We start from the raw sequence: 26,363 nt of genomic DNA, 5'->3' as shown, positions 1-26,363 counted from the left end.
AAGTGAACCAACAAAATAGGTAATGGAAAATTTTTATTTCAAGTATATGGGAACATATTTTTTAATACATTCTTCAAATGAGTGTAGAAAAATTTCAGTGTTCAGAGAAATATATACAAAATTCACCTATGTACAATACAGATATGGGTTCCTGAAAGAAAAACTAAAGAGTGCACAAAATTAAAAGCAATTATATTAAGAGGTCATCGGTGACTCTTCTGTTAATTTGTATATTATTATTGTATCATTTGGTTCTTGGATAAAATATTCAGAATATATTAGGTATTTTTATCTATACACATCAGTTTTATCCTTCAGGAAAGTATGAAAAAAAAATGGTGAAAATCATCTATTGAACATCTTCTTATTTTGAACTTTAATGCAGTAGTTTTTAACACTTATTTTCAATTGAAAATATCTAAACTATAGAGCAACATCAGAAAAACGGTAATCTCAAACAAGCTTGCTTGAACATTGGTGTTATTCATCATAGTCAAACTGCTATCGTGAGATTTACTTCTGACGATCTTCCTAAGATTTTCTAAGCTACTTTTTATCATGCAATTTAGAAATACTTCAAGTTGATTTTTTCACGTGTGACCTTTATTAAGCAACCAAGTTTACAAGAAATTTAGAAACAAGAAATGTTCAGATTATCCAATTCTTATAGTAGTTGTATGAAAATAGCTATTCCTTTGTACTTCCACTTTCGTGCAAACTTGGCAACAGGGTAACTTGGAAAAGTAATCAATTTAGAGCAGGGTTTTTGAGATCCATATTCTTATGTTTGTTAATCAAACAAACAATACAAAGTTAAAATTATTCACAAATTCATATAGCTTCAATGTATCACAGTTAACCTAGAAAAAATTAAAACCTGAAATATTCCTAACAAAATCTCAGTCAACATCACAGGGTTATGTCCTTAATTAAGATCATCATAAACTATTAACTCTGCTAGCGTTCTATCTGGGTGTCTTAAATTACTATTTAAATAATAGATGATATTCACAAATGAGTACACATTTCCTAAGATGCAAGATAAACCAGAAATAACTGAGACAAAAACAACTGTGGTACAATAACAATCAAATATAAAAATGTTTAAACAATTAACTTCATATAAAAAATTTTAAAATGTTCTCCGAAATATTCAGAGAAAATATACATAGGTTATGCCAAATATATTTTCTCAACTTTTTCCATGATATAAATACGAAATAATGATTTCATTATCAATTATCAGATCAAAATATTTTTTTTTTGTTATTTTTTAATGGTATACTTTTGATTTTTAATTATTTTCAGTTTTTCAATGTTGTAACTTATGGAAGATGAAGGATGAGAAATTACATTTGAGACACCATATAATATACAATTAAAGTATATCTCAATTTTCTCTGGACTGATTTTCGTATGCTACATTGCACATCAAAATGTATTTGACAATATAATACATGTTATGCACGTTCACATAAATTTGATCAATCATTTCTCTTCAGTAGAGATCATCCGATAACTAAAATAGATGTAATGAGTCACATGATCCGAGTAAAAAAACATCACTTATGTACAAAAATTAACAAATAAAACCTACACAATCACAGGCATACACAATGCAGTATTAAATCAATGGTACCGTGTTAATTAAACGTGGTTTTGTGACAGACGCAAACAAGGGGTATACTTGAAGATTGCTAATTCTATTTTCATCACAGTGTTTATAGAATTCTTCCTTAACTTTGTCAATTGTCAAGGCCTATGGAACCTGCAAGGGAAATCTGCATGAAATACTAAATTCTCGCCAGAGGAACAAGATGCTTCCATAAAAGTAACCGAAATTCCGGTAAAATAAAAAAACTACAGCTTCGAAGCAAAACAATTGCTTAACCTACCCTTTAGCCACCAGGTGGCTTGGAGATGACCTTGAATCGCCAAGAGGCGTGGCCTAGTGACATAATGACAATCGACTTACCTTGTCAAATGTCTACTTTCTTCATGGACAGCCATCTCGGCGCTCTTGAATTCGTTCAATTCTTTTCTTATAGCCGCTTTATCCTTCTGTGTCAATCTAGTCCAAGGTTTATCGGCCCTTCTATCGTAATCATGCGCTTGCGTCACTTCAATGTAATCGTTGAAGCGAATGATCTTCTTCTCCTTCAATTCCTCCACTGTAGGTCTGAAGCTCAGTTTACGCAAGAGGAATCTCTTCTTTTCTTCCTTCTCCTTCTTCAAATCCGCCGGTGTTTGAGCTGAAAGATGAAATAAGTAAATTCTGAACTGCCCAAAAAAAAAATAAAGCTCACTTTTAAGAATATTTCTGTCCACGAGTTCTTCAGCCGTTGGTCTCATACTCAATCTCCTAATCAGTCTGGCTCCAATTGCCTCCTTCGCTTCCAGCCTCTCATTCTCGCTTTGTACTTGTAGAATGTTCCTGTTTATGAGTTCTTGCCTGTCCGGCCTCAGGGACAACTTCAAGGAGAGGCTCTCCTTTCTGGCAATTTTCAAAGCCAGTCTATCGGCAGATGAGAGTTCGCTGTCATCCCTATAATTGATGGGGCCATCATTGGAATCGCTGTCGCTGTTGTCTTCAGTGATAATGATGGTGTTCTCTTTGTTCTCCAAGGTGCACGATAAACCGATCGAGAACTTCACAGGCTTCGTACTGTAATATATGGATAACGTGTAAGAGTCGATTGAAATGATGAAAACGACGAATCACGAACACAAAGACACATTCAGTGAAGTTCATATGAAAAAAAAAAAAGAAATATCAAGACCAAGTACCATCTTAGGCGAATTCATAATTTTATCATTATATACAACATAACCTTGAAGTATGTGTAATTATATCACCTAGGAAATCCCCATGAAGGTTTTATTTACATTAATAATAACTCATGCGAACTTTTTATACTGTATAATTATTCTTCCATTCTACAAAATGATGTGGAATGTAGGAATTGAAAGAGAATCAAAGCAGATCAGAAGATGATGTGTATGTCTTTTGTCGTTTATTCGAAATCTGGACCAGGGTGCATCAATATTTCACCCCTAATGAATCTTGTAATTTACCATTCTTCTCTTTAGCAGTAAGCAGTAAGCCTTTTATCACTTGATCAGTGAATATATCTTTTACGAGACGAGTTAGGGACTTTCGATGATGTAGCAAAAACTACCGACAATTTATTGATTCAGTCCACTTTATTACGATGGAAGACAGAATATTTCACTTTTCCATCAATCGGAAATACGTAAGAAAGACTATCGATATTGAACCATGCAAATGAAAAATAGTCACAATTTGCAACAGTCAACACATGGGATGAGAGTACAAGAAGCAGGTGAACTGATCGACTCGGTGACGTCGAATATTTTCAAATGAAAATGAATGGTGATATTCACAATCTGCATTTATGTGAAAGCACAAAATGGCGATTTCGGTGAGTCAAACTCAAAACCCTTCAAAGGTGTATGATGTAGCGGCATTGAATATGGTCTGATCTATAACTAAAATATCTACAAATGTCATTGAACTTCTGAAAAGAATGTTATAATAATTACCAGAATCGAATCCGAGCCCTCTGTTGCGACCCTCTAAAACTGACAATAAAAATACGTTTGAACAAATAGGTCAGGATAAAGTTCAGTAAGTTTTCTTCAAAAACACCAATGTGATGAAAAAAGTTTCACTAGCAATAATCGACGAAGGTTAATCGAAGATGAACGTGAGGTGCGACTTACCCAGAGCTTGAATCGCCCATGCCGTGCTTCAAAACAGATCTATTCTCCTGCGTTGGCGTGCTTAGGGGTGTACCGGTGGAGCCGCTGTTGCTCGGTTTCTTCTTGAGGGCGGATTTGAGGGGTACCGCGTTGAAGCGGGGCTCTTTCGCCGGTATCTCATCAATCCGATTCGTATCAATTGCGGGATCTGGCCTCGGCATACGGAACATATAGGAGACATGCTCCTCGGAGTCGTCATCTTCGTCGAAAACGGCGTTGTTGATGTCGTCCTCGTCGTCTTCCGCATCTGTTGTCGGTAATGAGTATAAAAAGGGGACTATTCAGTAAATATTTCAGGTGGTTTTACCTTCATAATCGTAGTCGATATGTTGGTTGATTATTGGCGGGGTTGTTACTTGTCTTCGGGGCATCGGACTCGGAGAACTGAACATAGGTGGGGGCGGTATGGGTCCAATCTCCGATAGCGGAATGGGAGGTTCAGGCAGCTCGGGCAGGATGAAGCCCGCCGATGAAGGAGGCGGCGGCAGATGCTCACCGTGGACATCCTGCTGCATGGGAGGGGTACACGTTTGCTGCTCTCTATCATTGACTGAAAACACAAGAAAACGTCCATAAAAAAATAGTCACATATACGCCGGGCTTGGGATCCTCAGTGAACCAAGGTCGAATTTATGCAAGTTTTTCCAACTTTGGAACACAAAATCTATGTTATTTGCATAGTAACATAACCTCATTGGACTTAACGATCTTAAATCGGTCCTAAACACCTATTTCTACCCCAAATATGAAGGCTATGTTCGGAGAATCGAGAAATGAATGGAATGAAAGGAACGAATAGCCCTGATTATATGTCGAATCTAAGGTCAGCCTATTGGGGTTAGACGACGAACATTCCAAAAGCCATTTACGACGAGTTTCGGGACCTAATAGAGGCGAGGGTCAAAAATATAACGACCGCAAATTGTTACGTTGGCATTCAGGACAGCCCCTGATGAATGCCTGTATCGGGGGAGATTACTACTCGGAAGTTGGAAGGCGCTGTTTATTTCCTTCGGTGAAGTTTCGAGTTGCCTGAATCATGGAGTTGACAAGCCGCGTTCTATATGGATTCTAGGCTGAAATGGGGGCTAATCAAAGATGGTAGGAGAGCAAAATTCACATGTTTTCCAAAATATATTAGCAACCCTATACCTTTCGGAAGTTTTCGTTGTCAACACTTCACTATGTTGCTGTTATTGCACATTCTTGTTGTGCTAGCTTATTTATTCGATTTGTATCAGCGGTTTTATGGTAAGTAGAGAGAAATAGTACTGACAGTATGGCAATAATGTTTTAAGAGCGATCCCTGACGTCACGCCATTGCTAAAACGAACAGACTATGTTAAATACTCACAATGTTCGCTATGGTAGCAAAGTAACCTTCTGGTGAGCTTTCCATGGCCCAGAGTGCTAGGCCTCTCTGGTTTATCTTCGAAGGAGGACTGTTGAACGTGCATCGGCATCTCTGAGCTCGGGGATAGGGCACCATTCTGGGTTAATCCATCAGTCTTTTCTTTTTTTGGTTCTGCAACAAATTGCCGATAGTAAGTCAAGAGATTATCGATCTTTCAGTGAAATTCAATCGATCTTATACGAAATATTAACCAATAGAAAGCGATGTTGATTGCGACGTTATACAGTTCCGCCAGTAAGGTTCGTTCGAAATGGACAAGTCGAAAAGGAAAAAAACAAAGAGACGCAAAATTCTAATTATATTTTTTCGTGGAACGTCCATCATAGTATGGCTGAAACTGTCAATTTGTTTGTTCCTCAAAGAATGGATGATGGGATTTTCTCTAAAACCGAGAAACTGCTAATTTCACAAGGGATAAGTTGGAAGGACCAACTCCAAGAGTTTTTGAAGTATGGTGCTCAATTATATACAGACTATATTACATTGAATGGTGGCGCAGAGGTCTCTCATTATTGAACCTTCACATAAAATCGTATATTGTTCAACGAGATTTACCAAACGAGACTGAGTAGATGCTTCATCCACCGTTGTGAAAAAATTCCGAAAATTTTGAGGCAGTCAATTTTATCTTACGAAGAGCCAACTTTGCCTCAGGCACATCATTTCGGCATGTAAGCTTCGCGTGTATTGACATCTTGAAAACATATGACCTTGTAACTCGGCATATCCGAATTCTCTCGAGCTTCAAGAAGTGAAACTACATACGGACTTGATTTTCTGCATAGAACGTATGAATCATGATGTTTACGTAACGGTTCTGGCCGAGACCCGAGTTATCGATCAGACGGCGTCACGACCAAGTCGAAAAAAAGGTACCTTTAAAGCATGTACAGCCCATAATATAGCCCATCATTGATGACTAGAGGACTGCACGGCCAAGGCCATGCGAACCCAGCTGGTTCGATGAGCAAAGATCGGGCTGTAGCCCCCATTCGTACTGGTGAATTAATCTTCAACGCCCCACACGCCTTTTATCGTCCGTCAGCATCGCGAAGGCGTCGAACACTACATCGCGACGCGATCGATCGACGACGGGGTTTTCCGATTATCGACGCCTAGAGACAGTAATCGGAAATTTGCTCTGGATTCGCCCAAAATTAAGGGTTCATCCTAGCGGAGAGAAGGGTGCTTTCGGGGCTCTGCCGACCGTGGAACTGCACGGAAAAGACGCGAAATCGTTTTCGGCGCATCGGCGCAGGTTCGTTGGCTCGCTTCTTGCTTCTTGCAGATGCCACAACCTGGTTCTATGGCTAATACGACAAGATTGTTAAGGCACTTTCGACGATTTCAATTAGGGTCGTGAACTACGAACTGGGGAAGTAATTTGACGGCCTTTCCACACAACAATAAGAAAAAACTTATCGTTCTACATAAATTCTTCGAAATATAACAAAATATTCATTTTACTAGAGCTCGCCTAGTGCTCGTTATCTAATGCTTTGTTTATGCTTCCTATTGGCAGATGGCCATCAAGGAAGGCTGTGTGAATCCACCATAAAATTCGCCAAAATCTCATCCTCTGGGTATGAGGGAAATTTTTGTCATCATATTGGCAACGTCGTCAAGTGTCATGAAGACCGCGAGCCAATAGAGTGAAAGTCTGAAGCTTCTATGTCCGGCTTATGTCGTTATCACCATAGTAACGTAGTTCCACGTTGCCAATCGAGGTTCACGAACGACGGAACGGAAATGTTTATATTTTTTGACTTTTTTTGGGTTTAAGGTCGGTTCTCATTAAATTTTGGCAGCAATATAGTACACGAGTGGGCAATTTAGAAAATACCATGGGATTTCATAATAGAACAGGGTGTAGGTGGAACACCGAAGACTTTCTTACAGCGTTGCCAATCAAAATGTCATGGCACAATCGTTGTGTGGATCCAACCTTGTTGGAGTCGAAACAAAGCCAACTTTGCCATATCCTTGAGATGGACATTTTTTTAAATTCATGGAGTACTTCAAATAATGACATGTAGAATGAGAAATGGGAAAAGCATCGACGTAAATTCAGAGCTTTTGTGCGCTCGTTAAATTCGCGAAGAGAGCGATCGCCCTTCCAGGTACTTAACTCGATCAAGATTGCTTTACTCTCAGGAAAAACTATTTTCCCAATATTTCCCAAAATACATATCCAGTTGAGTTGAAAACGAGTACTTGGCTGTAAAATAACGCTTTGAAGGTTACTCCAAAATTTAGGCGCAATCTGTAGATTAGTTTCTGGGTTAGTGAATTGTCGCTGTAACGCGCTCTGATGACGAGTTAATAATCCCGAAACCAGTCAGCCGACTGGTTTCGGGATTGGTTACTATCGATAATTCCGCCATTTCTGGAGTCACGTGGGTCGATTCATTATTGGATTAAGCTGTAGGAGACAATCTTCATTGCTCCGACACTCAAAATTTCTTGTTTTGGACTTACCGTTGCCGTTGTTGTTGGCGGCGTTCGCCTGCGCGAACTGTGGGTTCATGATCAGTTGCTGTTGCAGCAGCTGGTGGTTCATCTGCATGTGATGGTGCATGGCCAAGGGTGACATCGAATAGGCGGGTGGTGGTCCCTGAGGTACTGGTAAATTGCTACTGGTCACTGGGGCCGAATGAAGGGGTGGGGTTTGGGAGCTCTGCGTCGTATAGCAGGTGGATGAGACATTTTCTTCTAAAAAGAAAAAAATTAAATTGTGTTTATATTTTTCAAAGTATTAAACATAAGTGTGCAGAGAGAACAATATATCTGCCTGTGATAAAATTTGATATCCAGTTTTCTCGCAAAAAGATTGATCATTAATCTTTGGAGAATTCTGAGCATCCGCCAATAACCGACCGAAAATAAACAACCGTGAGGTGGCACGTTTCACTCCACTCAAAATCGTATTTTCTCACGCTACAAACAACAATTCACGTTCGTTTTCAGACTGTGGTTATTAGCGGACGAATATAAACAATTACGCAATTTTACCTTCGTCAAGAAACGATAATAAACACGGACCAGTACTTGTTTTATTCATGTACACGACGAGACAAAAGATAAACCGCCATTTTCAAATCTGAATTACACGGTCGTTAAAGAATTGTACCAGTTAAAACTTTTTCCTTCAATTATTGGTTTCGGAACGTTTTTTTCATTCTTAAACTTTAACCTTGAGGGTTAGATCGTCGAAAACGAAGGTGCGATCAAGATTAGGGAGATTTTTCCTGTTGTAATGTTAGATAATGGATAAATAATTCATTTAAGGGTTTAAAACTTTTCGTTCCTCAATCACTATCAATATTATTACAAGACCACTTCATATTCTTATGAGTAAAGCTGTGAAATATAAATAAGAAGAACTCCTCAAAGAAACAAAGATCCCTTTGAAATTAAAAGTTAGGATTTTCACTGAAATTAAAATAAAATGATATAGTTTTCCCCCGTGACACGTGTTTGAAATAATCATTTCCACTAAACTTGAGGCTGAGCTATCCAGTCCGCATTTAGGACATTTCCTTTTTACTGAATCGTGGAAAACTCACCTGGCTCGGATTTTATGGGGCTCAGAGGGCTTTCGGGTAGAAGAATTCCTTTCTGCACCAATTCATCCCTATTAGCTCGGACAGATATTTTTCTTTCTAAGGCTGGAAAAAAAATTAGACTTGCATTTTTCACAGTAACAACAGAAACTGAAGAGGAAGTTGGATTTCTAGGTTGGCACCTAGAGTTTTTGTTGGTTCTAATCTGTAGAAGCTGCGTTGACATATACCGAGTGATATTGAAATAAGAACAACTAGGAAAAGTTTGGAATATTCCAACAATTTTTGGTAGGCATGTTTCTTAGATTAAGATGATTAAGAAAAATCGTTCTGCAGACACAAAAATTAAGGTATACTCAGTAGAAATTTCAAATTTTCAACAGGGTTTTCGAGGGGGATAGATGTGCGGTGGTAAAAGAAGATTTTGTAGCTGTAGTGTTTATTTTATAAATCAGGGCATGAAATTTTCACATCATTTTCAATTCTTGAGTGATCCTAAAAGAATCACTGAAACTTCTTTCAGAATGAACCTTTGATGTTTTTGAATTCACAAGAAAACTACCGAAAATAACTTACTTCTAGATACTGCTTCCAACTTCTCTGACTTCTTTTTTCGCTTCCATTTCCACGGCCTCAGTAGTTTCGATATCGAAAATTTACTTTTTCTTTCTAAAGGAGGTGTCCTACCACCACCACTACCTAGGCTACTTGTCCGGAATGCTGAGCCATTCTGTTTTTTAGCTGAAAAAAAAAGTTGAATAAATTCAAAGCTCAAAATCAACCATGCTTTTTCTGATTATTTGTTGGAAACGCACTATCAAAGACCTTGAAATTTTCAGTTTAGACATGTACATTCCGAAAGGGTAAAAGACTTTTTACTATTTCCCAAAGTATATATCATTTTTCATAGAATATTTTCCATAAATCAAGGTTCTCAATTTTTGTAACCATGATTTAGCATCCGATCAACCGATATCAAGGACTGAAAATCGGTTCAGCCTTTCGGGCAACATTCATAGTTATATCAGACGAAGCATGAGTATTCTGCAGCTCTGTGTTGATGGGCGGGATTTGAGTAGAAGAGACAATAATATAATAATTGCAGGAATGAATAGAACGAGAAATCTCTCAGGCAACCATTACATGAATAATTTATGCTGTATGAATATGGATGTCTCTATCCGCATCTTGTGCGGATATTATTCGTTGAACCGTCTTTTCAAGCCTCTATGGAATTTATGAAAGCATTACCGATGCTAATGTTAGAGTTAGAGGCGTTAAGTTATTCCAGATATGCAACAAATGCCTCACAGATTATGAAAAAGTGCGTTCAATAGGAACTTTTTTCTGCCTATATTTCAATCCCTTTTGCAACTCCCAGTAAAATTATTGTAGGGCTTAATGTGAAGAATTCTAAAAGAGCAAGTCTTCAAACAAATTATCCGTTTTTAAGCTTGAGAAGAGGACTTTCTTATTCAGAAAGAGCGTGGGCTTGAAGGCCCATGAACACCCAAACCATAGGTCCTGATCTGTTGAACTTTCAACATTCAGCAATGGTATATTTGTTGCCTTCCTTTAAATGGGATGTTGTTTTGGAGTGAACGGTCGAATGAGTCATGTGATCATTGCAAATAATTACCAGTAGTTTTGAGCGATTACGTGAGTTGTTGTTCATCAATCTATTCGATGAATGTGATGACGTAACGAGTTATTAGTATTTTTTTCGACCATTTAGTCAATCAAGTCCACGACACTGCAAATACTCGCATGCAATTCGGCGACATTGAAATGACATTGGTACTGCTGTCAATTGCATCTGAATCTTGAATATTATATTTGGAGGTCTTGTCCAAATTTCAAGAGAATCAAAAACCCTCTCCGGTTGAAGAAAATCGACGTTACTTTAACATGAATCATAAAGTTATGTTGAAGATTGGAATATCCCATTGCTGATCTACAGGTGATGCTGTTCGAACACTATCTTGAACAGACATCCATTCAATCTTTCTGTACCTTCGAAATCAGTCAACCATTAACTGCACGCAAACAATAACAGTTAAAGCTTGTTTTATTTTATACATTATTCTATTTCCATCGGACATCGATAGAATATCTTGAAGGAAGTGATAATAACGGTTAAAATTGGTACACTAGGAAGAAACGCTGATTCTCCCAAAGATCTGATGATTTTTTGTAACGAATGTCTGATAGTTTTTCATGCTCAGTTAGTTACTACGTAAGCTTTAATTTTATATGAAACGATCATGTGATTTATTAGAGGATGAAAAATAATTCAAAATGTTTTATTCACGACCAAAACATATTTACAATTGTTGCTGGATTATGCGAATGACGTAACGTCTAATTGAAGATTGCGTTGCACGATGAAAAATATTATATCCTGAAGAAGGATACAACCAAAATTTCGAAGTTTTTTGGTATGCCCAATTTCCTCCACTTGAACGTGTCTCCAAGATATGTATTCAAATATATTCAACGCTTTACCACATTTACAAAGAGCTTCCAATGTATCTGTTATTAGATATATAGGGTATTTCACAATTCATTCAATATCGAAAATTGATCATAATATAGAAAGTTCTGAAACACATTAAAACTACTTATAGACGCCGATGTGTTCAGTTGGTATTTCGAAATTCACTGTTTAGAACGCCTCTGCTGGATTGCAAGGTATAAGTGGTTTTGTTGATGAATCAGGTCATCATGCCTTCGTTGTGATTTTTCTGGATACAGCACTGAAATTGTACCATTTCCGAGGCGAATGAAAAAATCAGATACCTAATCGAGAATCAGCGCGGAACCACGTTAAGAGATCGTTATTTCAAATGACTTGATTCGACCGGAAAATTGACCATGTTAAATTGCCTTCCTAACACTCTGCAAAATCAACGCTTCTATGTAATTGGAAGTGATTATGAAGGTGGAAGAAAGTAGGGTACATCGCTTAACGCCATCCTGAATTGTCATTTCTTCAAATTAAAAGCGAATTGCTCGATAACTACGTATCGGTAATGACGTTCATCCGTATTAGTTGACACGGATAGGTCTCAATTTGAAATATGATCCATTTAGAACCTCAATAACTTGCATGCATTTAATGATTTTCAATAGGATGACTTTCTTCGAAGTCAACTCGAAGATGAAAAGTGGAAAAACAAAAAAAATATTTTCTCCTAAACTGGGCCAGATATTTGAAAGTTTGGTATGAAAATATATGTTTTCGAACACGCTGAATCTATTGCGAGCAATTTCGAAAGCCTATCTCTCTTCGTTCGGATTTTCATCTCGGAAATGGCATTTTTCAAAAATGGCAATTTTCAATCTGCGATATCTCCTGTTATATTCGTCTGATCCAATTGGGATTTCCGGTTTTGTAATCAGCATTGCCACGGCTTCCACCCAAGCACGGAAAATCGATTTCGAAAATCTCGATTTTTTGGGTCAAAAATGAGCAAGGGGTTAGACCCCCCTAAAATGACATATTTGCTACTCTGTCTGAAAATCAGGATGTTCTATTACTGTCTTAGGCTATGGAGTACGTGGAATTTGTTTTGAAGATTCTAAAACACCAAACAGTTGATGATTTAATAGAGAATTGCACTCCAGAGAGCTCTTCTCTTCGAAGTCAACTCGAAAATGAAAAGTGGAAAAACAAAAATAATTATTTTCTCCCAAACTGGGCCAGATATTTGGAAATTTGGAATGGAATGGAATTTTCTAATACGCTGAATCTATTGCGAGCAATTTCGAAAGCCTATCCCCTTTCGTTTGAATTTTCATCTTGGAAATGGCAATTTTCAAAAATTGCGAATTTCACTTGAGAATTCATCAAGTCGATATAATTCATATCAGAATAGCTTCTTCAGTTTATTGAATATAATAATTATAATATTCAATCATACTTTCCATTTATTCAATTTCAACAAAAATCTCTTGGAGAAAAAAATAACTGGTAAAATCTTGACCCAAATTTTTTGAACAGAAATATGAAGTATTTTTCTGACTCACAAATCACCTTGTTTAGTTATGCCTCTCTCTTTCTATTCTATGAAAATTTTCAAGGAGATTGTTGAATTTGCATTTCAGACTGGGCACACCTTTGAAGGCTATTCCAGAAGAAATAAAGTGCCATAATGAATCAATCAATCGATTATTATCAATTTTTCTAGCTGCATCATATAACGTCAATATATTCCTAAACTTGAACTCATTAGGTGTGGACAATGTGTTAGCTACAAGCTAGGTAGTGATTTTTTCCACAACTGTCAAGATAAAATCATTATGCGTTTTTCCCAGCTTCATTTGCATTATTCCTAATGAAATTCTTGATCGAGTGGAGTCCACAAGTGTTTCAGCTGATGAGTCAAGACTATCTAATTGGGTTGTTCGGTTTACAATTTTTTTATTCAAACATTCCTGTGAAAGGAATAGTATTTATTCAAGACACACCATTTGTTCACATTTCAACAAGGAAATAAATCCAATTTGGTCGAGATACAAGATCCTTCCGTACATTCCACCAAGTTTGAACAAATTGGGCGACGCGTATTTGGTAGTACACACATCATAAACGCCAAGGAAATCCTTGCTTTCATCGAGATCTAAATATACGAAACGAGTTCTACCTCAATGTTTTCCGTCTCTATCTGGCTACATCAGAATCATTTTTTCACGTCCTATCCATTCAAATTTTTCAATGTTACCCATTCACCGACAAAATTGAAATACTTTCACTTTTATCACAGCGTCTTCCAACAGCTGCTTTGTGTTTCATTTTGGCAATGAACACCCGAACCTAATAGATTCGGAATGAATTGCTTATTATATATTAATTCGGAGAGTGCATTGAACACGAGAGAGTATATTGAAACGATTGAAGAAACTACGAGGACATAAATAAAGGCGTTTTAATGAGAGCGCTAGACTTGAATTTCGCGACAGTTTAGCCTCCATCATGACACATTGACAGATCGATAGGTGATATGGAAGTTTAACTCCTTTTTGGTGCGAATTGTGGTCTAAAGGAATTATTGGACAACCTTTGGACATTTTTTCACTGCTCAGTCAAATTTCCACACCCATCTGCGTTTCCAGCAATAACAAACATTTAAAAATTAATTTTCGTCGAAGAGACGAAAAGCATTTTTTCCAAGCGCTCATTGTCCCTTTGAAACCCCCTAATTGGCGTAAAGTTTGTCTTCCTGAAACTACGAACCGTAATTTTTCCTTTCTCGGAGGAAATAAGGGCAAGACATAAAAGTGGATGGAGAATCTGTTGCCCGTCTAATGGCGCCTGATTGCAAAAGTTTTCTCGAGTTAATTCCCTTCTAGTTGGTCGAATCCAGGTTCAGGTCACGTGCAAGCTCAATTTTTTCCACGGCCATCTCCGGTGTACATCGAAGATGAAATCGATTACGCCGAAACAAAATTGTGCGTAGAAATGCCAACCTGTACGGGTTTTCAACTGTAAAGGGTGGTCGAAATTGGACAAACACTGAAGTAAGATAATCAAGAGGGTATCTGTTAAACTCTTCGGGAATTTCAGCTATTTCACTCGATTTAAATCTGTCCCCAAATGGGGAATTGCCTAAAGGACAGCGTATACGCATTTCAGTTCCTTAAATAACCACTCCTTTCATGTTCATGTTCTGGAGATTTATATACGTCTTTCATGCCATTTGTTTTCATCGCTCAATCTAATTTTAAAAGTGGAAAAGAAAGGGCCTTCGGACAGTTTTTTTATTTCCGTTTCCTGCATGCCATTTGAAGCCAAGTACGGTTAACATTCTGTCAGTTTTTTATTTTTAACATGCTTAAGCGTAATTTTTAGCCCGATACTGTTGGATTGAAAAATATGAATTGATTTAGGTCCTGAATTTTAAGAAATCTGCATCCACTGCTTGTAGATATACACTGCTCAACACTTGATAGGGATCAAACCCAAAATTTTCAATTCATTTTCATTTATTTAGAGAAAAAAACAAGAATATCAACTGAATATTAATAGGTATTGGTCAGTGATCCCCATCAATTGTTGAGCATTGTATATGGTAAGGTTTGAAGTGCCGTGAGTTGTTTGGAATGTTTAAAAAAAGATCAGTCAAAAGTAGTGTACAGGGTGGGCAAAATTCGTTGTCTACTGAGGGTATCTCGAGAACTATAACTGCTAGAAGAAAATGGATGACACATTCTCTAGCTCTTTTTTCATGACTGATCCAAATCTGAAAGCAGAACTGGCCTATCTTTTCTAGACTTTAAGTTATAAACAAAAATTGGGATTTTCGAAAAGTTCTCATAAGTTTTTTGTGTTTGAAGTTACAGATCTGAAATTTGAACCATTTAAAAAAACGAAAGTTTCGAAATGAAAAAGTATTTGATGCTCGTCAGTGGATTCTAGATGAAAAAGGGCCTGAAGAATATTCAAGATTCAGATCTGTAACTTCACAGACAAAAAAGTTATGAGAACTTTTCGAAAAATTTCATTTTTTGCTAATAACTCAAAAACGGTTTTCACCATTCTTTGTTTCTCTGAAACAGAGCTGTGAAATGTGTCATCCGTTTTCTTCTAGCTCTTATAGTTCTCGAGATCCCCTCAGCAGACAACAAATTTTGCCCACCCTGTTCAAACTAAGTAGTGTGAGGTCGAAACTACACGAAAACAAGGAAACGGAAATAATATTGAAGGAAGATTTGTGCCAAACTCTATAAAAACTGGTAATTACATTAGAAGTGACTCTAAAAATCGTTGGAAATGATTCAAAAACGTGTAAACTGGACTCCGTAAGACCTGAAACTTTGGTGGTCGAAAAAACCGATAATTCCCACAGAAACGGCGATACTATCTACGGAGAAATTGAGGTAGTCAGACCATGAAATAATTTCCTACATCCATGAATAATAACCGCTCAATTCTACAACGTATCGGCTTATATTATATTAACGGTACACGCTTCATTTCCCGGACACGCTGAGGAATTCCGTAGATCTGGCAACGCCGCCAAGATTCCGTATTATGAGGTGAATTAGAAAAGAACTAATGGGAAATATCGCAGGACATTTAAAAGTTTCGAAGTAAACAGTCGTCCTTAAACACGGCACGATTTGATGGATCACGCCACTCCTCTCTGTATTCACGGATGCTGTGATAAAATCCGCTGGGCATAATGGCCATTGCCGAATCAGGTACAAAATACGTTATACGATACACCTGACCGAGGGCCGTTGTGGGAGAATGCAGCTAGGGGAGAACAGAGAACATAAAAAGAAGTACATAAAATGCACGAGGGGGGCTTCAGGTTGAATAATGAGGTAGCGAACAGTGGCGTGCACTCTGGATGCATCGTAGCCAGAGAGAAGACGAAAATCAATAATTCTGATACCAAACAAGCCAGACGTGGAGGCAATATGTGGCGTCAAAAAAGAGATGTGATTTATACTGAATCACGACGAAACCAAAGGGATCAAGTGTCTGTGATGCAAGATTTAACCTGAAATTTACGTTTCAAGACCCAAAAAGAGACAGATATTTTAGATCCTTTTTTTTTTCATACCACACAAAGTAAACTCGACGATTTGAGGTGTTTTTTCCGGGTTCGATTTCAACTGTTCATTGTTCGAAATAACGAACTGATTATTCCTACTCTGTGCGAAAACTTGCAATAGATCTCACTTGTTCACCTAATAATGGAATTACATGAGAAGAGTATTCCTTTATTTCCGGCTGAAACATTCCTCAGCTGTCATTCTACGAGAAAAAGTACTCTAGGTGGATTTTTCACCCATAACGTTTTTTTATTAATTATCTAAAATAATGAATAAATAATATCGAAAACATATGCGAGATATTCTTTCAATTTTCACGTTCTCATAAGGATCGGATTGCTCAATTCTGGACTACATATTATGTATTCAGATGAAAGCGTGAGATACATATTTACGTTTCCCTCGTCTGATCTAATCATCATTTTGACAGTTAAAATTCGAATTTTAATTTCAATTTCATTCGAATAGGTACCGAAAAATTGAATTTTACGACACGTTTCTACCAAGGATAATGAAAATACGTAATTCTAAACTGATTATATCCGTTCATTTAATAATTATCATCACGAACTGTAAAGAATCGGTTTTAGGTAACAATTAGGAACGATTTCATCGTTGCATCGATGAATCATTTGAATAATAGAACATTTTAACGCCATTCGATTCGATTAGCGATCGGAGACCATTTGCATATTGTTCAACAATTGTGTAACTCGAAAAATTAGCATCGAAATCTGGTCGGTATTAAAAAATGTTCTTATCGATATGGAATAATAATGTACTGGTGTGTTAGGTATGAGAATAACTTTCCTTTCACCTTGCAGGGTAACGTATATATGACATTTCGTTCAAATAATTGCTTCGAACACATAGATTCGAGTTTTTCTTATTGTTGGAGCGAGAATGGTCCAATGGTTGCAAGATTTTCTCAAGACTATTCTTTTTCTTGGTCGAAGGACCAAGAATGAATGTAAAATTGTATCAAATGAGAAATCTTCACAGGTGCCTTTGTATTCCTTCGAATGTGCAACATCTACCGAGTATTTTGAGAGAGCATCACTTAATGGGTTCTTTGATGTCGGGTAGACCATGAAAATTGATTGTTTCGGACATAAATATGCCGGAATTCCTCATGTACCTTTTGCAATATAGACTTCTCATCGGAATTGTATTGGCACACGTTCAATTTACGATTTTGAAGTCAAATTCCGAAAGATCGACTGAAATAGGCAAGTCAAGAAAAATCCACAGCATCTTTCGTGAAAAGCATGCTGAAAATTCCTCTGGAACAAGATTTTCAAGACGTGAGTACGTTAAATTGAGCTCACCTATGATCAGACTCGTAGTCTCCTTCAGTTCTTTCGATGCATCGGTACCGACGTTCAAAAAATCCGATATGGAGAGAGAAGAGGCTATCAGTTCCCTCTTCTCCTGGAAATTCAGATAATCCAGACTATTGCTGCGTTGTGGAGCCACTATGGCCACGGCCTTAGTTTTGACTTTGCAGGGAGACTGAGGGGGGCAGTCTTTGGTCATCATTTTTCCGCTTAAATCTCGCACTATTCGGTCCTCAGTTTCATCGCCGTGGACCGTAAGGGGTCTGCGGACACGCGGATGGCACTTATCGATTGACAACTTCACTCACACATCACGGAAGGAGAGGAAAACTCTGGCGGCCAGATTGACGGCGATCATCTGATGGAGCCGGAGTCAGATGAACGTGATGTACAGGACGACAGACGCCAGAATAGCTTGCGAGGCTTTGTTTGCTGTGGGAGATCGACTCGCAACTCGCTCAATTTGGAATATTCACGGAGTGCGGCGTTGCCGGCTCGTCAACGGAAATCCCGGACTCTTTTCCTGCGTTCCCCCGTCCTTACCGAACAAGGGCGCAACGCTGGGGGTTGCGAAAGGGTTGTTTCGTACGTGTACATTCATAAGAGCGATACTAGCTTGGTCGGATTTATTTATAATAAATTTCGAAAAAATCGGTCAGCTTTGAGGAGCTGTAGCAGCCAGAAAAGAGGCATTAGACATAAGCTGATTTTTTCGGTGATAGATTGGTTCTTTCCGAATGGAAGAAAACCACTTTCATTCATCTACCGCGAACTGTTTAGATTTTATGATTTTTTCCGCGAAGGTCCAAAATTTCCGATTTTCCATCGACCATAACTTGAAAACCAATCCTTTCAGCAAAATTCTGTTAGCATATTCGTAATCTACGCCCTCGATTTAGTGAACACTTCAATTTTGGTGAAAATCGGAGAGATCAAAAATTTTTCAAATTTTCCATACATATGTATGGAAAAATTGCGATTTTCAAAAAAATATTTTTGGTCTCCGATCAAAACCAAATTTATACTGTAACCTAAATCGAGGACGCAGAACACGAATATGCAAACGGATATTTTTTTAAAAATTTATTTTTCAAGTTATGGTCGATGGAAAATTCGAGATTTTGGACCTTCGCGGAAAAAATCATAAAATCTAAACTGTAAGTGGCAACTGAATGAAATGAGGATTATTCTATTCGCAAAGGATCAATCTATCACCAAAAAAATCAGCATATACCCAGTGCTATTTTTCTGGTTGCTAGAGCTTCTCAAAGGTGACCAATTTTTTCGAAATTTTGCACTAAAAGTGATTTATTTCCCAAATTACCCACTATCTAACCAAAGAAACCAAAGTATATATACGAACCATACCATATACACACATCTGTCACCAACAGTTCATAACTTGCTCGATTTAAATGTTGGGTAGAATACCCAACATACACTGCCGCGCGAAATTTGAATTTCGCTTAGTTTTCTTGATTTAACGATTTTCCTAATCAACTTTTCCGAATTTTTCCTCCGCAAAAACCGTCTACGAAGAACGAGGAAGGTTTCAAAGAAAAAATAAATAAAATGGTTCAACCGTTTCTACCAGATTCGATGACAACGCAAAACAAAGCTTCAATTTTATTTATAAAGAATATTTGATATTTGATAATCGAAATACGGAGACTTCGAAAAACTTCGTGTGATTTTTGTCTCGTATTTCACAAAATTCAGCTATTCCGAATATGTTTGAAGATCAGTTACATGATTTTGTCCCGATCCCTTCATGGAAGTAACATCAGAAAAATTGTTGTAGGAATTAAAAATTGGTCAAGTTAACTGGCTAATGCCCGTTTTTGAAAATTACACCATGGTGTTTCAGCTAGAAAGTGGGTCAGAGAACAAGAAAAACAACATTCTTCGATAAAGAAATATTGAGACATCTCGACGCAGATTACAAAAACAAGTGATTTTGTGTGTTGTTCTAAAAACAAGGAATGAGAAGAATACCTCAAGTATCTTTGCGATAGAGGTTCAAGAAGATAACATGAGTTATCTCTACAGGGATGACTAAGAAAGGCATTCCGTTTACCTGACCTGACAAGGTGATCATCCAACCTTAAAATCACGAATATTTTTGCAATAGCGGTTGTTTCGGAAGAGAAAAAAAGACACAGTGAAGTAAAGACCTGGATGAAATTCAGCACAAAAAATCGGATACAATAAACAACGAATCCCCTAAGTTCATGTCTCCAATCTGCTGATTACCGAATCGATTACAAGCTAATTATTGGCCGTGAAAACGCGATTTTCATAAATCACTGAACTTTTAATCATTATCACAGGTAGTAACAGTTGCGACAAACACAGATCGAAATCGATTTTTAATCCAAACTTATTCATATAATTGAAAAAAATTTAAATCAAAACTGTTATTCTGTAGACAGGCATATTTCGAGTATTTTCCCAGATGTTCAGATAAGATAACCTCATTAAACGAATTTCCTAATAAAGTCACACTTTTCAAAATAGTTATGATAAGAAATAATGAATTCAGGAATTAGGAACTCTCCAGCTTATGGCATATCTTGTTAATTTTATTCTTTATTTTTTTATTGCCATGCGGTATGGGCTCTACAAAATGAACTGCAAATAGCTGTTATGCTGAAAATCTCGAGAACTGTCGATAATTTCGAAAAAAAAATTCCAAAACTTGATGGAACCGTTGGCAGGTAAAATTCAATTCTGAGGAAGGTTATAAACATTTCATAAAAACTTCAAACGTATACCGGCGAATTCACCATTTTGTAAAATTGACAGATCTCGGTTATGTCAAAATTGGACGATTGAATTGCAAGAATTAATGAATATGACCAGTAACATATATGAATTCAATAAGTGGCATTATTCTGGGGTCTTTCTTCCTCCTCTTCCTAATCTTTCGATTTCCTGATAGAGTATTTCTAGTATATTACTAGTTTATTATGTAATTACCACAATTTTCCTAGTGAAACTCGATGGAATCAAACTCAATGATGAATGTTTACCTGGCATACTTATCCACAATATCGCATCATTCGTTCGTTCTATGATTCATAAATGTAGGTACACAGTCATTAATGTCTGATAAACGTAATGAATAAGTGCAAAACTATCTATATTTGCGAAAATCGATTGATACACGCGACCCAAATAGATTCGCAATCCTTTTGTATAGAGAGAAACTGAAAAAACTGCTCAGCTGTTTCCTGATGCCAAATCAGTCTTGATCATCAATGCTCAATATTCAAAATGAACATTTCTTCAATAAATCTTGTGGAATCGTCCTAGTTCAAAACTACTCCCGAAGCCAAAATTCTCGTTATTTTTTCCACCCTACACGAGCTGAAGAACAATGGGGGAAACCCATGTCTTGATCGGGTAAAGATCCATTGAATAAATTGAGTTCTATTAATAGAAACCTGTAACTTAACCAAGCGCGCTTCAATGGACAACTTGGGTCATTCATCTAAAACTTCGTAGTTATCAAAGTTCGTAACTAGGAATAGTACTCGGAGGACGAGATGAATATACGCCAAGGATGCAATCCGAGCAGTGGGATTATTAAAACTGACCTTTGCATATTGTCGTTCGCCTATAATATGTGAGCGACAGGATGCATCTATTTATACCCATATTGACTAACAAAACCCCAACAATAATAGGCTGAATGAATTACATTACGAGAATATTCAGTGGGAGGACTTACCATCATTATCTCTGCATTCATTTGACGGATTGTCTGCAAAAAACAGTTTGATTATTAGCGTCAAATTCATCCAAGTTAAATAGTTAAATGTTTTTGATCTTCATTGGATAATGCTCTGGGGAACACTGATTCAATAGAATTCAGGATTACAGAGGTCAAAATATAGAAAAACCCACATACACCATGTAGGGTGTTACAGCGCCTTCAGCATGACCCCCAAAAATATGTTTTCTCACTTAATTCTCAATCTTTTCCTCATAAACATTTAGCAGGGGTACAAGGGATCAAATAAGTGTTGTAATTCGTCCGACTCTATATCTGTCTATAAGCATGGTCGCTGTAATTTTCTCTGAATTACAGCGGCCATGTTCAAAGAGAGTTTAATATGTAGAATAAGGAGAAAAGTGTGAAATGGTTCCTAACTATCAGTTTTTCTTGAAAAACCGCTCGTTCAAAAACATCAATATATTTGTTTTTAGTCTGAATTTGAGTTGATGAACGAACTGAAATTATGACTTATGACAGGAATCACCTTTTTTCTGTATTATATGTATTGAATATGAATCGATAAAAGCATTATACTCTCTTTCGGCGTTAAAGGAAATTTTCGCTGTAATTCTTCATCGTATAGAGAAAAAATAGCGGTAATTGGTTATTAATTTGTATTCAATAGAAGTTCTTGAATTTGGGAATCAAAAATACGAAAGAAATAGTAGCTGTGATCTTCCATAGTCCAATACTCATCACAAAAATTACACTAAAACTGTATAATATATAACGATATATTTTCGCTGTAATTTTCGATCGCACTGTGAAATAATAGCGGTAATTCATGGGAAACTGTTTTTTAAGGAACTGAGTTTGGATTGAGAGGGAAATATGTGGTTTATTTCTTCATCGAGTACTTGCATTTCCGCCCTGAATCGAAAACTACATTTCCGATGAAGCAATTTTTGTGCACTAGGAAATATTCGCGGTAATTTTTCATGTGATTACTTGAAAATTAATATCTAGGAATGTGGTTTGGAGTAGCAGGGAAAATTGTTGTAATTTCTCATCATTTAGGGTAATTATAGCGGTAATTTACTGAAAAATGATACGTTTTCGAGGTATAAGATTTTCTCGTTGCCATTTTCACTGCGAAATTATCGCCCCATCTAGTGTTACCGCGACCGAACATCAAGTGGTCTCGAAACCCGAAAAAATACATACCCCCACCAACTTCTTCGCTCTTATCATCTTCACATCCACTCCGCAAATCAATCGAACTCTCAAGTTCACTCCCGTCTTTATCGGCCACAATTTCCCCATCACGAATCCTCAGGTTGTTCCTGCTGCGTGTCCAGGAAATTCTTCGGAAAAACGACGCCATCACCCAGCGGATCCTCTTAAAGGCTAAAACGTAGACATTTCGCACCCGGGGGCCAATACACTTTACGTCGAATGTTGTTCGTCCAGATTATTTTCAAGTAGTGGAATCTTATCGTCCTTATCTCCTGAGTAAACAGCGAATTATTTTTCTGTGTCGGCGGTGACGGTTCTCCTACGGTCTTTGAAGATTTCCCAGACATCGGGAAAACGATCCTGGAGAGATCCGTGTCGTGGGAAACGATAACCGGGAAAGCTGGCAGCTTTGAAAAAAATCAATCGGTTCGGTCGGTAAAATGAGATATACACCTAATCCCATTTGTTCCGTAAGGATTCGCGAGATTCGATTTAGACGCGCGCGAGGACAGGAAATCTCCACTTTTCCGGGAATCGATTGGTATGAACAACAGACGAAGCTGCACTTTCTCCTTATTCAACAATTTTTGGTTCATTATTACCAAAAATTATATAAAATAGGTATATTGTTCAATGAGTACGAAATGATACTTATTTCCTATGGGTATGAAGTGGGAAATGAACATTTCGAGGGAGAGGATCATAGCAATAGATACAAATACCCCAAAAAAAGATGTTTCTTCAAGATAAAAATGTTAAAAAAATCTTGGCTTCTCTGTTCGAATACCCAGCTATTAAACACTTACTTTTCTCTTTATTGAGTTTCGGAGAATTGAGTAGCCTTCCTGTTGTTCCTGTAGAAGTTGCCTGTGGAATTTCCACACGCTGGAAAAGCTGTTCATTTCCTGCAACAAGCAACATTGAACTCTTTTTCCTAAGGAGCATACGTTGACTTGATAGATGTTGGAAATTTTCGTTTAAAATTATAAAATTTTTGCATTTTTCCTGTTTTTTTACTACCATACCTTTTTTGATGGAAAAATTTTGCCGATCACTAAGCTATGACAATTTTACTGTCAATATTCAATGAATATCTATGTTCCAAGGTCTGAAAGTAGTGCTAGCATATTTCCCAAACTCTAGAGTCATTTTTAATTCATATATGAACTTTTCTAGAAGAAACTAGGTACAGGCTGATTCTTGAGTAATAAGTAGTTGATATCAAATCAGAATTTTGAAGTAAAATCTAAGCATGAGGTTCAAGCACAGAATAAAAAATTTTTGCAAACCCTGGTTGAAAATTTGCATGCAAATTTTTCTTCACCAGGACTTTAGGCTATCAAAAAATTATTAATAAATAATAGTAGTAAAATACCTTAAATATGAAGATAAATGTAGATAAAGCAACAACTACATCATGCTTCGAATTTTCATTTTCACAACACTCAAAACGATTCATAGACAAACCTTCGAATGCTAATCTTTAATTTCATAACATTATATGTAATTATTTATAACTACATCAGCTACAGCTCCGTTCAAACATTTTAATCATCTTATTACTATTGTAGTTTTGGAGAAAGAAAACTAACACCAAATTTTATACGAAAAATGCTTAGAACTTACATGCTTGAAGATTTTCTCACCTGTTGGGACCAGTGATAAGTATAATGAAGGGTTGAAACACTTCATTCCTCGATAAAAATAATTATTTTGGGGAAATGATTATATAGTGGGAATTGTTGGCATTTTCAACACTTGAAAAGTTAATTTTGGTCAAATTCAGAGAAAAGTTGCGCATTTGGCGCCATCTAGTGTAAAACAAGCGAATTAGCGATTCCATTTGCCTTAATTTCTAACTTGTCTTTATACCAAGTGAATAAACCTCAAGAAACTTTTCTTTCTAAACAAATCATATAATTTCAATCCAATTGTGTGACTACAGGAGGGATAGTGTGAATATATTAAATATTACTAGCTCAAATAAACATAAATGCATTTCCTCATAACAAGAAATAATATTCTCAAAAATTCCAAGTTTATTTCATAACCAACACTCAAAACAATGTATTCTCCGTTACTCGATAACTGTATCTTGATGTCCATACATCTTCTTGATCATTTTGTACTTTACGTCGCTGAGCGAGTCCATATTTTTCAAATAACTCTTTGTAATCATCTTTCTTCATACAAATATTGAAATCTCTCTTCAGAAGATATTCCCACAGCTTGGCTTCTTGCCTCAATACATAAAAACGCTTGCAGGTAGTAGTTAACCTGACTATATCAGTGCCATGGATGTATTTGAAGATGTAGTAGATAATTTCTAGGGGCAAATCTTCCAAACATGCATGCCTATGTCCCACTGTACGTAATATTGCATGTTTAATAGGATATGCAATTTGATCTTTAAATAATGCAGACATCGCTCTCAGATTCTGCATCCTTTTCACATCTGCTTCCATATTTACACCGTCAGTATAATATGTCAAAATATCAAGCATAACAGTACAATGGGCATCTTCAATGTTTCGCACAAAAGCATTAATAACTAAATCATCGCCCATTTTTATGCATGAAATTTTACAAACATATAACTGGTAGGGCACTAAGATAAATGATAAATTATAGTTAATTTCATCACATTTTTTCCATCCATGTACTGGAATAAGCTCTTCTATTCTTTTATAACAAAATTCGCTCTCATTGTAAGCATTTTCTTTTTCTTGAGGAATAAATCCATACTCCAACATTAAGACATATATACATCCTACCAAAAAATCACTCTTACTTGGTTTTATGCCTTGCTCTTCAAAAACTTTCATTAGTTTGATCAAATTGGTAGGAATGTTACTCCTATGAAAATCTTCCAAAAGTAATGGCTCCATCACTGAAATGAAAGGTCCATTTATGACTTTCAGAAATTTCAAGAAGGATATGCCCTTAATTAAGAAAATCTTTCCTCAAGAAGGCTGTTTACAAGGAAATGCATTCATGTATATGATTCATACCTAACCTCTAATTCTAATGATTTTCAAGTACGAATAAAATTAATACAATTCAAGGTATTCGGTGTTTTTATACACTTATCGGCAAACCTCTCAATTAAGCTAAAAAACAATAAAATGACAATACCTTCTTCAGTCTCAACTTCCTGACAACTAGGCACATCACTAGACTGTTTGGAACTACTATTAATATTTTTATTTACTTCACTAACAAAACATTCAGCCATTTTATTCTAAAAACATTGATGCAAACATGCATTAACAGAACAACATATAAGGTCCACACAAAAATGTAAATTTTAATATTTACATATTTACAAAAATGCAGTAAGGTTCATTCTTCCAGGATTTGACAATTGTTTGTTGTCGTGTTTTGACAAATTTGACGCACGGTTGCTTCTTTTTCTTGGTTTTCGGATAGATTTGAACATGTGGATAAAAATTACTCAAGTATCAAATATAAATTTAAAATTTAACAAAACAGGTACATATCACTCCAAGCTTAACAAAGATTAAGGGGTATTTCCGTGAATCTTTACCCTTACGAAATACCTGGCATACGTCAAATGTCACCTAACCTGCAAGATTCCCAAATATTTTTAATTTATTATAAATTAACGATGGATTAGAAAATAACTTGTATTTATTTATCTTTGAATTAATGATGACCAAAAACAGTCCAAATACTTTAGGCTAGAAACCATTCCCCAGATTGGGATTCACCTAAACGAAAATACT

The 26,363-nt window shown here is 36.6% G+C and overlaps 2 protein-coding genes across 9 annotated transcripts; both read right to left on the bottom strand.

Annotated features, from left to right (window-relative positions):
- Positions 1-16: 16 nt before the first annotated feature.
- Positions 17-26,002, bottom strand: LOC123312852 (phosphatase and actin regulator 2). Of its 6 annotated transcripts, none has more exons than XM_044897390.1 (13): positions 25,753-26,002; positions 23,424-23,522; positions 21,394-21,426; positions 9,337-9,501; positions 8,764-8,865; positions 7,676-7,909; positions 5,138-5,308; positions 4,091-4,333; positions 3,745-4,030; positions 3,565-3,603; positions 2,307-2,665; positions 1,976-2,252; positions 17-1,768 (listed from the first exon to the last, which is right to left on the bottom strand). In XM_044897390.1, the coding sequence occupies exons 1-13, from the start codon at positions 25,850-25,852 to the stop codon at positions 1,753-1,755; spliced, it is 2,124 nt and encodes a 707-aa protein (XP_044753325.1). In that variant the 5' UTR covers positions 25,853-26,002; the 3' UTR covers positions 17-1,752. The 6 variants fall into 6 exon arrangements, with proteins under 6 accessions (XP_044753325.1, XP_044753330.1, XP_044753331.1 ...); XM_044897395.1 differs by lacking the exon at positions 25,753-26,002 and adding an exon at positions 24,264-24,324; XM_044897396.1 differs by lacking the exon at positions 23,424-23,522.
- Positions 24,597-26,069, bottom strand: LOC123312853 (F-box only protein 7-like). 3 transcript variants are annotated; one of them, XM_044897397.1, is made up of 2 exons: positions 25,936-26,069; positions 24,597-25,507 (listed from the first exon to the last, which is right to left on the bottom strand). In XM_044897397.1, the coding sequence occupies exon 2, from the start codon at positions 25,503-25,505 to the stop codon at positions 24,675-24,677; it is 831 nt and encodes a 276-aa protein (XP_044753332.1). In that variant the 5' UTR covers positions 25,506-25,507; positions 25,936-26,069; the 3' UTR covers positions 24,597-24,674. The 3 variants fall into 3 exon arrangements, with proteins under 3 accessions (XP_044753332.1, XP_044753334.1, XP_044753333.1); XM_044897399.1 differs by lacking the exon at positions 25,936-26,069 and adding an exon at positions 25,634-25,756; XM_044897398.1 differs by lacking the exon at positions 25,936-26,069 and adding an exon at positions 25,629-25,743.
- Positions 26,070-26,363: the final 294 nt, after the last annotated feature.

The sequence above is a fragment of the Coccinella septempunctata genome, chromosome 5 (genome assembly GCF_907165205.1).
Source record: "Coccinella septempunctata chromosome 5, icCocSept1.1, whole genome shotgun sequence".
Classification (NCBI taxonomy): Eukaryota; Metazoa; Arthropoda; class Insecta; order Coleoptera; family Coccinellidae; genus Coccinella; species Coccinella septempunctata.
This window is presented reverse-complemented; position numbering and strand designations above follow the sequence as displayed.

Excerpts from the sequence above, each read along its gene's own strand:
- LOC123312853 (XM_044897397.1), bottom strand. The coding sequence starts at position 25,505 with ATGGAGCCATTACTTTTGGAAGATTTTCATAGGAGTAACATTCCTACC.
- LOC123312852 (XM_044897390.1), bottom strand. The coding sequence starts at position 25,852 with ATGGCTGAATGTTTTGTTAGTGAAGTAAATAAAAATATTAATAGTAGT. Across the intron at positions 7,910-8,763 it reads CCCCATAAAATCCGAGCCAG|AAGAAAATGTCTCATCCACC; the intron begins GTGAGTTTTCCA and ends TTTTCTTTTTAG. Across the intron at positions 2,253-2,306 it reads GGACAGAAATATTCTTAAAA|CTCAAACACCGGCGGATTTG; the intron begins GTGAGCTTTATT and ends TTCATCTTTCAG.